Below are 13,126 nucleotides of genomic sequence, written 5' to 3' on the forward strand. Positions count from 1 at the left end.
AGCTGCAGTAGCTCGGCGGAGGCTTCCTTGACATTTTCCTGCTCTCTCTCTCTCTTGTACCGTCTGGGAATGCAGTATTGACATCCTATATGTCCATGTGGTGTATCAGATAAGCACATCACGGCTCTGCAGTACAAGGGGAAATAAGGAAGGGAGATTGGGTGCGTGGCATGGCGAGAAAGACCGGGGGGACAAGGAGGGAAATTGTGACTTACCTCGACCAGCTTGTTGGCGTGCTCGCGGAACACCTGCGCATACTCCTTGACCTCCTTCTCGTTGCCACTCTTGGCCGCCTCGATGAGCACCAGCAGCGGCACGTTGGTCTCCAGGAACGAGTCGGAGATGTGGTCCATCACCGCCTTCCTCAACTGGAGAGAGAGGGACAGAGTGTGCTTAACCTCGTGTTTACTAAGTGTTTTAACTTTCCATGACAGTGAAGTATAACATATTTATCATTGAATTGAGAGCGGGGGCATAGAGAGAGAGAGAGAGAGAGAGCGAGGGGGAGAGATGGGAGGGGAAGAGGGAGAGAAGAGGGGAGAGGGAGTGAGAAAGAGAGAGCGAGGGGAGAGGGACAGAGAGACAGAGAGCGAGAGAGACAGAGAGAGAACGAGGGGAGAGGGACAGAGAGACAGGAAGCGAGCGAGGGGAGAGGGACAGAGAGACAGAGAGTGAGAGAGACAGACAGAGAGCGAGGGGAGAGGGACAGAGACAGAGAGAGTGAGGGGAGAGGGACAGAGAGACAGAGAGAGCGAGGGGAGAGGGACAGAGACAGAGAGAGAGCGAGGGGAGAGGGACAGAGACAGAGAGAGAGCGAGGGGAGAGGGACAGAGAGACAGAGAGAGAGCGAGGGGAGAGGGACAGAGAGACAGAGCGAGGGGAGAGGGACAGAGAGACAGAGAGAGAGCGAGGGGAGAGAGACAGAGGGACAGAGAGACAGAGAGAGAGAGCGAGGGGAGAGAGACAGAGAGACAGAGGGACAGAGAGAGAGCGAGGGGAGAGAGACAGAGGGAAAGAGAGACAGAGAGAGAGAGCGAGGGGAGAGAGACAGGGGGACAGAGAGACAGAGAGAGAGCGAGGGGAGAGAGACAGAGGGACAGAGGGACAGAGAGAGAGCGAGGGGAGAGAGACAGAGGGACAGAGAGACAGAGAGAGAGAGCGAGGGGAGAGAGACAGGGGGACAGAGAGACAGAGAGAGAGACAGAGAGACAGAGAGAGAGTGAGGGGAGAGAGACAGAGAGACAGAGAGAGAGCGAGGGGAGCGAGACAGAGAGACAGAGGGACAGAGAGAGAGCGAGGGGAGAGAGACAGAGGGACAGAGAGACAGAGAGAGAGAGCGAGGGGAGAGAGACAGGGGGACAGAGAGACAGAGAGAGAGACAGAGAGACAGAGAGAGAGTGAGGGGAGAGAGACAGAGAGACAGAGAGAGAGCGAGGGGAGAGAGACAGAGAGACAGAGAGAGCGAGGGGAGAGAGACAGAGGGACAGAGAGACAGAGAGAGAGAGCGAGGGGAGAGAGACAGAGAGACAGAGGGACAGAGAGAGAGCGAGGGGAGAGAGACAGAGGGACAGAGAGACAGAGAGAGAGAGCGAGGGGAGAGAGACAGGGGGACAGAGAGACAGAGAGAGAGACAGAGAGACAGAGAGAGAGTGAGGGGAGAGAGACAGAGACAGAGAGAGAGCGAGGGGAGAGAGACAGAGGGACAGAGAGACAGAGAGAGAGACAGAGAGACAGAGAGAGAGTGAGGGGAGAGAGACAGAGAGACAGAGAGAGAGCGAGGGGAGAGAGACAGAGGGACAGAGAGACATAGAGAGAGCGAGGGGAGAGAGACAGAGAGACAGAGGGACAGAGAGAGAGTGAGGGGAGAGAGACAGAGGGACAGAGAGACAGAGAGAGAGAGCGAGGGGAGAGAGACAGAGGGACAGAGAGACAGAGAGAGAGCGAGGGGAGAGAGACAGAGACAAAGAGAGAGCGAGGGGAGAGAGACAGAGGGACAGAGAGACAGAGAGAGAGCGAGGGGAGAGAGACAGAGAGAGAGCGAGGGGAGAGAGACAGAGAGAGAGAGCGAGGGGAGAGAGACAGGGGGACAGAGAGACAGAGAGAGAGACAGAGAGAGAGTGAGGGGAGAGAGACAGAGACAGAGAGAGAGCGAGGGGAGAGAGACAGAGGGACAGAGAGACAGAGAGAGAGACAGAGAGACAGAGAGAGAGTGAGGGGAGAGAGACAGAGAGACAGAGAGAGAGCGAGGGGAGAGAGACAGAGGGACAGAGAGACAGAGAGAGAGAGCGAGGGGAGAGAGACAGAGGGACAGAGAGACAGAGAGAGAGCGAGGGGAGAGAGACAGAGACAAAGAGAGAGCGAGGGGAGAGAGACAGAGGGACAGAGAGACAGAGAGAGAGCGAGGGGAGAGAGACAGAGAGAGAGCGAGGGGAGAGAGACAGAGAGAGAGCGAGGGGAGAGAGACAGAGAGACAGAGGGAGGGGGAGATGAGCAAACAGAAAGAGAGGATCAGCAGCAGCAGGGGGTTGTAAAATAGTAAAATGGCTGCCCGCGAGGTGTTATTTTACCCATGAGACCTTTTACGAGGGCAGCAATTTGCGACTTATATATTTGTTTATGGAATCGTTTTGCCAAACTGGCAAGGAACACAGTCTTTTCCCCTGCTAAATGGACACTGATGGTATTCACAGTCTCTTCATATCGGACAGTGAAACAGACGAGTGGGTATAGAGTCAGTACAATGACAGTAGACATGTGCTTTATCTTACTAAGAGAAGGACTTGGGCATATGGACCCTTGGAGGCAAGCAAGCACGCAAACACAAAACACACACTCGGAAGGAAGGACAGATGCAAGCACACACACACACACACACACACACACAGACAGACAGACAGACACGAACTCCAATCGAGTTAAATGTCTTTGGAGTAGCGGTTCAAAGGAGTCAATTGACTAGTCTTGTGAAGTTTAATTTCACGACTATCAGACTGAAGCCATTTGAATGAATGAGCATCTACGGTGGGGACTTCACTTTAGTTTCTGATGCCATCGTTCATAATTAGGCTATAAAGAAAACATTATTGCACCACGTTCCTGGTGTTAAAGAAGTACAGATTTAGAGGGGCAGCGAGGGAGATATGGGGGTACCGGTGATTGACAAGGGCATTTGGCTCCTAACCAGCAATAATCATCAGTCAGTCAAGCGCATTCACACACGCACGAGCGCGCGTGCACACACACACACACACACATTAGACAGTGAAACACACACTCACCCCTCCACCGACCAATTAAAATCTTAACTGCCAAGCCACAGTGGAGGGACAGTAATGATGAATTATGGCTTGTGGAGGTTTAATCCATCACTCTGGTTCTTTGAGGGGAGACTAGGAGTCTGCCTCCAAAATGGATATTTTGCTGCACTATTATTGGCCAGAGTCATACGGACCCCGGTCAAAAGTAGTGCATGGCATAGGGAATAGGGATCCATTTGGGAGACATACTACAAGCCGGCCAAGAGCTGTAGGACATGACAGGCCTACATAAGCAACCCAGCTTTAGCCAAAATCCTGTGTTCAATAGGTGGGAGATGTTTTAACCCTACAACCACCTGGCCTTTCAGCCTATAAGTACCCGCTAGAGAACGTTCCGGCCCTTTTAGCATATGGATCAGATGCATATCAACCCGCAAGGCGCTGCAAAACATAAGCACCGATGCTTGGTAAATAGTTTATAAACGACAAAAAAAGGGTGAATTGCTTGAAGAAATATTGACGGAAAAATGAATCAATACAAACAACAACAACAACAACAAAAGAATAAGAACAATAGTTATTTGTTCAGGTCGAGTCAGGGACGTGTTTTGTATAATTCTATAAAGTCATAGAGAAAACATAGGCCTATAGCCTAGTTTTGTTTCCCTTACAATGAAAACATTACCGTGTAATCCATTTGATCAGCTTTGTTTGTAGGTTCGATTAGTAATAGAGTTAAAGTCATTGATCAAGTCCAGTTACAGCTCCGTTTGACAAAGTAGAAGTGAAAAAATATCACAATAATATTAATAGAACCAGCCAGGTGAAATGCTGTATTCCTAAACAAAAGCACCAGCGCATGAACTATTGTAAACGATGAATTGCATAAATAAATAGAATATTGTTTGCTTAGCAGCCAGAGCAATGCTGCCGCGCGCGTGGTCATGTGATGAATGCATTGACAGCACGGATATTCTTGGAAAAAGTGACATTTGGAAATAGAGATGCACCTCTGATGTTATGACAGTTATTTGACAAAGGTTGCGTGTCATAGAAACTCCAGAATATGCTCTTTCTGCTACTATATAGAAATCACAACGTTTTACCTGCATGTGACTCTGAAGGAGGATTTGATAAAGCGATGATCCCTTCCTTGCATCTGTAAATTTCACCCATCTCTTCAGGTACAATTTGACAACTGATAGACCCAACATTGTCACTCATCGGATTCTTGTCCATTGAATCTTGTCTATAGGCTAACTCTTCTGTGCGAAATACGTTTAATTATAGTTTAGGTGCAGTTTCGTTGGGCCGGCTGTGCAGGCTGACTGGCATCGATTGTTTCCCGCTCCACAAGTTGGACAGAGTCAAGTACATGTTTCGCATTATTCTAAAGGCATACTGTAGCATGTAGCATGTCCTCATTTCATTAGTAAGAGAGTTTCGGTAAATAAAACAGTAATGTAACAGCTTATTTTTTTTCCCCCAAAGTAAAAGATAAAAGAGAACGATATTAACCCGCAAGGCGCGGTTCAATTATTAACATGATTGCCAATGCTGATAAACAGGCATAACAAACTCCTCATTACACTATTGCCGTTCTACATTAAATCAACCTCTTCACCCTCCTCATCATTCAGTTAAGGCCTCATTTCAATTTGATCGTGAAGTAACTTTGCACAATTATCGTCCATTCCATCCATTTCTCATTCATTCAGCGGGCTGGCATTGTTTGCTTCGCTGGATAGAGCCAAATGTATGTTTTGCGTTATTCCAAATGCCTACTGCCACACGTAGCATGTTTTCGCTTCCCTTACAATACATTGGATTAGTAATAGAGTTATAGTAAATCAAACAGTCCCATAACAGCTTATTTTTACAAAGTAAAACATAAAAAACAGAATGGTGTCAACCCCCGAGGCGCGTGGTCAAATGATTTGCTGCTATATGATGATTTGCCCTATTGTCTTTCTCATTTAAATCAACCGCTTCACCCTCCTTATCATTCAGTTAGGCCTCGTTTAAATTCAGTTGTGAAGTAAGGTGCACGATTGTCACCCATTCCTTCATTTGGCATTCATTCAGTGAGGAGAGAGAGAGAGAGAGAGAGAGAGAGAGAGAGAGAGAGAGAGAGAGAGAGAGAGAGAGAGAGAGAGAGAGAGAGAGAGAGACGCTTTAGCGCCTGGCTGCGTACCAGCATCCCAGAGCACATTGTCTCGGAGGGTTTTTAGGAATAGGTGTGGAAGAAAACAGGTTAAAATGACTCGAAATAATTTTCTGTTTGTGATTTCAAAATTCGGGACAAGTGAACATTTAGGAAAAGTCAGGGAAGGAGCAGGAGATAGCGGTTTTTGGGGGGGCAGATTTTTTTTCCAGATTGACAAAATCAAACGTCAGTGGGCGTTGGCCTGTGGCGGTTCTTGTGTCCCACGAGAAGTTTGGATTTGGTTGCACGCTGCAAAACTTTTTTCTACACCGCGCATGAAACACAGCCATTTGTTCAAGGAAAAGAGTAGGAACGAGACTTTTTCCCTATTGCAATCAATGTGCCATGTTCATTTGAGTTGCGGGGTACCTGAGCATGAAATTCGGAGAGAGATGGGAGTGCTCTCCTAGTTAATGATCCGTCTCCCCCTGTGCCAATAATCTAATCTATGACTTTTAATGAACTTTAGCCTCCTTGTTAATAGGACTTTTCCCATTGTCAGTGTGCTATAGCCTTGAGTCTGATCGAATATATTTCATCATTTACCTGTATATAAACCAATATATATAGATCATGTTGGAATACACTCTGCCATATATATTTGTATACATAGGGGTAGTGTCCCAGACACAGAGTAAGCCTAACTCTGGACCAAAAATGGAGAACATACATTGAACATTTGTTCAGGGTTAGACTGAATCTGTGTCCAGGAAACCACCACTTGATGTTGTAATGTTCATGTTAATAAGTACATGTTAGATGAAATAGTATTGAGCAATGCCTAAAAGTGACTTCGAGGTGTTAGACTGAGACTGAAAGAAGAAGGGATGATACAGTAGCACTCAGTCCTTCTCTCCTCTCTGCACCATCAGCATTCCCAATGCCCAAACCCCACAGGACTCCCACTTAAATCTTTCAGCCATCTCTCTCTCTCTCTCTCTCTCTCTCTCTCTCTCTCTCTCTCTCTCTCTCTCTCTCCCTCCCTCTCTCTCTCTCTCTCTCTCTCTCTCTCTCCCTCCCTCTCTCTCTCTCTCGTCCATCTGCACTCTCTTGTTCTAAGGTTACAAAGTCAGGGCATATTACTAGTAACTTTCAAGGTTTACCAGTAAACTACCAGAATTTTGGTAACTTTCAAGTTTTTGAGGGGAATGTATTCCAACTAGTGGCCTTTTTGGGTACTAAAGATTATCACAGGTGTCTGTAATTATCTCTGGTCCTCCGTGTGGCCTCATCACATGTATATAAAAATAAGATGATACAAAAATAATAGAATGACAAACCTGTAAAACATTATCCTAAATACAAACAATCAATTTAGTGAACTGCATTGGTGTTTAATATAAGGGCTTCCACTTTTATTTATTTTACTATGTCATTAATGTTTTGGCACCAAACTTGTGGCTGTTGTGAAAAAAGTCAATAATTGCAAAAGTTGCAGAGTTAATTGAAAATAATGGCATTGCTGATTACATGTTTTTTTCCCATTACTAAGCTATTTTCTCTTGAACCATGTCGTCTATCCACGAGAAACTCATAGACAATATCGACACGGATCCATATATTCAAATACCTTCTAACGTTATTCAAGTATAAATTACCCAAGTTACAATAGAATACGCGTTAACTACCAAAATGACTGAATGTCTCTTTCTCCCTCTCCCCCATCTCTCTCTCTCTCTCTCCTCTGCACTCTCTTCCAACCCAACCCTCCTCCTGTATTTCACTACCACTCCTCCTCACAAGTTATTTGGAGGAGTCACTGCAACTGCACTACTACTCCATTGCTACTCTACTACTCTAGTACTACTTCTACTCTACTCGTGTGATTGCCAAAATGATGGTACACTGTATATCATTGTACATTTGGATAATTAAAGTAATATATCATGCCTGGTATCATACATTGCGCGGTCGCATGGTATCGCCGTAGACATGAGTTGGCGTTGGAAGTTATGTCGGTATAAATGGCAGACTACGCAGACTCTATCACACTGTCGTGCCGACCTAAACTGAACCGTACCGTTCTGGCTCGGATATATTTTATTTTTCATGTGGTCTTTTCCAGCATCAACTATGGTATCTCGGACGCAGTTTAGTATTGTGAAAAGGTTATTGGTCCATTAGCCACCTTTTGACCTATGTCCTGATGTCACATCATCATATGAAATGGGTGATACTGATAAAAACACAATTGCAGTGACTCCAGTCTGCCTTCCCTTGAATACTGTGATGTCTATTGTTTAGTAGATGGAATCTGAGCTCGAGTCGTGTCATTTTGCTGGTAAATTGGAACGGAAGAAAGAGTGGAGTGTGCCTGTGATTTCTCCTGCTCAGACTACGAAAACAGCGAGTGGAAAATTGGAAACAACAAAAAGAGAGAATGAGTGCTTTAGCTCAAATTGCTTTGAGCGTCTAACAAAAAAGTTTGACGTATTATGAAATGCCTGTTCTCTCCCCTTCCTCTCTTCCCCTTCTTCTCTGTCTAATCCCCTTCCTCTCTTCCCCTTCTTCTCTGTCTAATCCTCTTCCTCTCTTCCCCTTCTTCTCTGTCTAATCCTCTTCCTCTCTTCCCCTTCTTCTCTGTCTAATCCTCTTCCTCTCTTCCCCTTCTTCTCTGTCTAATCCTCTTCCTCTCTTCCCCTTCTTCTCTGTCTAATCCTCTTCCTCTCTTCCCCTTCTTCTCTGTCTAATCCTCTACCTCTCTTCCCCTTCTTCTCTGTCTAATCGTCTTCCTCTCTTCCCCTTATTCTCTGTCTAATCCTCTTCCTCTCTTCCCCTTCTTCTCTGTCTAATCCTCTTCCTCTCTTCCCCTTCTTCTCTGTCTAATCCTCTTCCTCTCTTCCCCTTCTTCTCTGTCTAATCCTCTTCCTCTCTTCCCCTTCTTCTCTGTCTAATCCTCTTCCTCTCTTCCCCTTCTTCTCTGTCTAATCCTCTACCTCTCTTCTATCTTGTCATCCACACATCGAGTTAGAAGCCCAGTTAAACCTGCTGCGATTCACACCTAACTCTAACGCTGGATAAAAGCATTGAAAGGAATGCTGTGAAATCATTTGGACGGCATATTTAGTTAACCAAAAAAACCTGGGAGAGATGAATATCCGTTGGGCTGTTTGCGATAAGCAGAGGGCCGTGTGATCTTCAAAGATGGAGATTAGCGTTTGCTTTACACATTTCCTTTTTTAATGGTGGAGAGAAACTGTGTTTGTTTTCTGAATTAGACACCTGCTCTGACACAACAAAGGAGATATCTGATCGCAAAGATCGCAAAGTCGCAAAGATCCCCTATGTGTGTGTGTGTGTGTGTGTGTGTGTGTGTGTGTGTGTGTGTGTGTGTCTCTTCAATGCGATGCAGAATGTTTGACTCATCAGTGTTATGTAAGAGGTCGGCGCGAGGAATGCAGATTTTTACATTGGCGATGATTTACTTTACCCCCCCACCTCCACCCCCTTGTCCCCCTTGTCCCCCCCCCCCCCCCCCCCCCCCAACCCTACCCCTGTTCCCCGTTTGTTTACGACAAGAGAAATAAAGTACATCAAAAAAGCTAAAAACAAATATGCAATTATAAGGAAGAAAATAGAGAATCCAATTATGAAATGGAAAACATTGGCGGGGTGGTTTGGAGTCGTATTCCCCCGTTCCCCGGTCTCACTTGTGATTCAGTGCAGATGGCAGGAGCTGAGTGTGTGTGTGTGCGTGTGTGCGTGTGTGCGTGTGTGTGTGTGTGTGCGCATGCGCGTGCGCGCGCGCGTGTGTGTGTGTGTGTGTGTGTGTGTGTGTGTGTGTGTGTGCGTGTGTGTGCGTGTGTGTGTGTGTGTGTGTGTGTGCCGAGGGGGTCAGTGGCAGAAAGTTTCTTATTAAAATGTCAGGAGCAATCATATGGATAAACGTCCGGGGCGCCACAGAGAGAGACAAAACAGCCTGTGCAAATGAAAATTAAGTAATAGTGCTCATATTTGATATCAGGGAACTGCGGTAGGAGGAGAGGACGAGGGGAGGGGGGGGGGGGGATGAGAAATGAGAGAAGAGGAGGATTTGTGTTTTATTTGATTTATTACGATTCCCACTAGCCGCCGCCAGCGACGACAGCTAGTGTTACCTGGATCTGACACATAACAAAAACAATAAATAATCTGAGATTTTGTTTTTTACATACATTTAAAAACATAAACATGTAGTGTGCGTGTGTGCGCATCTATCGGTTGAACATAAATGTCAGTACATACACACAACAACTCGATCTCAAGGGGGAGAGGCGTTGTGCCGTGAGGTGTTGCTTTATTTGTTTTTAAACCAGGTATGCTGTTCACTTGCGCTATATGAGATGGAAGGTAGTTCCATGCACTAATGGCTGTATAATACTTTGTATACTAATCTGTAAAACACTGTGTGTTTCCTTGAATTTGTTCTGGTCCTGGGGACTGTGAAAAGACCCCTGGTAGCAAGTCTGGTGGGGTAAGGTTATGTGTCAGTGTTGTGTGTAAGCTGACTATTCAAACCGTTTGGATTTTTTTTTAAAAGTTTCTCATAAAAACAAGAAGTGATGTTGTCAGTCTTTCCTCAACTCTTAACAAAGAGAGACTGGCATGCATAGTATTTCTATTAGCCCTCTGATTACAATGAAGAGCAAGACGTGACACTCTGTTCTGGACCAGCTGCAGCTTAACTAGGTCTTTCTTTGCAGCACTTGACAATATGACTGGACAATAATCAGGATAAGATAAAACTAGAGCCTGCAGGACTTGCTTTGTGGAGTGTGGTGTCAAAAAAGCAGAGCATCTCTTTATTATGGACAGACCTCTCCCCATCTTTACAACCATTGAATCTATATGTTTTGACCATGACAGTTTACAATCTAAGGTAAAGCCAAGTCATTTAGTCTCCTCAATATGTTCAAGAACGTAGGGACTGATTTGTACCAAATACGATACTCTTAGTTTTACAGTTGTTCAGGACCAGTTTATTATTGGCCTCCCATTCCAAAACTGACTGCAAAGTTTTGTTAAGGGTTCAGTGACTTCATTAGATGTGGTTGCTGACGAGTGTATGGTTAAATCATCAGCATACATGGATACACATGTTTTGTTTAATGCCAGTAGCGGGTCATTAGTAAAAATAGAAAAGAGTAGAGGGCCTGAGGAGCTGCCCTGCGGTGTGCTACACTTTACATGTTTGACATTAGAGAAGCTTCCATTAAAGAAAACCCTCTGAGTTATATTAGATAGATAGCTCTGAATCCACAATATGGCAATTCGCAATAAGGCAGAGGTTGAAAAGCCATAACACATACATTTTCTCAACAACATGTTATGGTTAATAATATCAAAGGCTGAAAAGCTCCCACAATCTTCTTATTATGAATTTCTTTCAACCAATCATGTTGAATGCCCTTCTCTATAAGCATGATGACAGTTTGTTGTTAATTAATTAGAAAAATAGTATTGTATTTGGTCAAACATAATTTTGTTCAACAGTTTGCTAAGAGCTGGGGAACAAGCTGATAGGTCTGCTGTTAGAACCAGTAAAGGCCTCTTTGCCACTCTTGGGTAGGGGAATGACTTTGGCTTCCATCCAGTACAAACACTTTCCTTTAGGCTCAGATGAAATATATGATACATATAGTCAGCTACCATCCTCAGTAGCTTTCCATCTAAGTTGTCAATGCCAAGAGGTGTGTCATTACTGATCGATAACAATAATTTTTCCACCTCTCCCACACTAACTGGACAAAATTCAACCTTTCGATGCATTTCTTTCATTATTTGTTTTTTTATGCATGAATACGATGGCTCACTTTGCCAATGACGTAACCATTCAAATAATTGGCAACATCAAATGTTTGGTGATGAATAAGCCATCCGAATCAATGAAAGATGGAATTGAATTTGTCTTTCTGTCCATAATTGAATTTCAACTACTCATTGATATCATGATTATATCATTAATCTAATAATAATAATAATTCATAATACAGTTTATTCTTGTTTTTGTTCAGTTTAGCCACATAGTTTCTCGATTTGCAGTAAGTCAGCCAGTCAGATGTGCACCCAGAATTACTGCTACTCCTTTTGCCCCATCTCTTTCAACCATGCAGTTTTTCAATTACTCATCAATCCATGGAGCCTTTACAGTTTTAACAGTCAGTTTCTTAACAGGTGCACGTTTATCAATAATTGGAAGAAGCAATTTCAGAAATTCACCAATTGCAGCATCTGAATGCTCCTTATTAATCACGTCAGACCAACACATATTTTTAACATCATCCACATAAGAGTCACAGCAAAATCCTTTGTATTGTTGTGGAAAACTCTTATACACTATTTTAGGCCCAGCTTTTGGAACTTTGGATTTCTTGGATATAGCAACTATAGTTCTATATTATTAGTAAGAATGTGATCAATACATGTGGATGATCCTGTTCATGTAGTGTTTGTAAACACCCTTGTAGGTTGATTAATAACCTGAACCAGATTACAGGCAAAGGTTACAGTGCACTTCCTCTTCAGCAGACATTTTGATAAAAAACAGTATTTATTCAGGTCCCCAAGAAAGTAGACCTCTCTGTTTACATCACATACACCATCAAGCACTTCACACACATTATTTAGATACCGACTGTTAGCACTTGCTGGCCTATAACAACACCCCAAAAGAAAAGGCTTTAGATGAGGCAGGTGAACCTGCAACCACAACACTTCAATAACACTTGTCATGAGATCTTCTCTAAGCATTACAGTGATATGGCTCTGAATAAGCATACATCATTCCTGAGAGGAAGGGACCTGGTGGAAGAGCGTTCCATGATGACATGGCTCTATACACACAGTAACTGAACAACACATTAAGTCTGTTTTTGGTTTGAGTACCGTCAAGAAACCCATAGCAGCGTGTCTGGGGGGTTATGCATGTCTGTTTGAAGTGTCTGCAAATATATTATACAAATGATTATGACTTTTCGACACATAAATGTTTCTTTAAAAGACTAGAAGAGAAGTAGTCCATTTGTCCTCAACCACGAATGCCTATCATGCATGTTGTTGATGTTAGTTCCGTGTGTGCAGGCAAGGCGCGCTGCTTTGCTTTTAGCCAGCTGCAGCTTGGCTATGTCTTTCTTCGCTGCACCTGACCATACTAGCGGACAGTAATCAAGACGGAACAAGATCACAGCCTGAACAACTAGCACAGTTGATCTTTGTGTCAAAAACGCAGAACATATATCTTTTTTTATGACAGACATACCTCACCCCATCTTCACAACAACTTTGTCAATATGACTTGATCATGATAACGGACCACGAAACGTTACTCCTGGGAGTTTAACTTGTTCAATTGTCATTTATGCACATCTCCCGTTGAGGTTTCCTGTAGGTCTAAGATGCTTTGAACCAAATCCAATCCTTTTGTTTTTTTAGATGTATTGAAGACCAGTTTATGTATTGAACCCCTTGCTATGAGTCTCAGTGAGCTCACTGGCTGTAGGTGCTGATTTGTAGAGTGTGCAATCATCAGCATACACACGTCATTTTAGCTCATTGTAAGACCAGTGGCAAATAATTAGTTAAAATAGAGAGAAGTAAGAGCCCAAACAACAAGTGTGGCAATACGAGTGGGCTTGGAGGATAACCACCCAATGAGGAAACTGGAAAGCCTTGGTTTGGAATGTGG

At 44.2% G+C, this 13,126-nt stretch overlaps 1 protein-coding gene across 2 annotated transcripts in view; it reads right to left on the reverse strand.

Annotated features, from left to right (window-relative positions):
* Positions 1–13,126, reverse strand: part of ctnna2 (catenin (cadherin-associated protein), alpha 2) — a 672,433-nt gene that overhangs the window by 124,713 nt on the left and 534,594 nt on the right. For both annotated transcript variants that reach the window (XM_036933400.1, XM_036933401.1), the window contains one exon: positions 216–368. In XM_036933400.1, the coding sequence (XP_036789295.1) occupies positions 216–368 (153 nt within the window). The remainder of the gene's footprint in view (positions 1–215; positions 369–13,126) is intronic.

Source organism: Oncorhynchus mykiss, chromosome 10, assembly GCF_013265735.2.
Source record: "Oncorhynchus mykiss isolate Arlee chromosome 10, USDA_OmykA_1.1, whole genome shotgun sequence".
NCBI classification, from domain to species: Eukaryota; Metazoa; Chordata; class Actinopteri; order Salmoniformes; family Salmonidae; genus Oncorhynchus; species Oncorhynchus mykiss.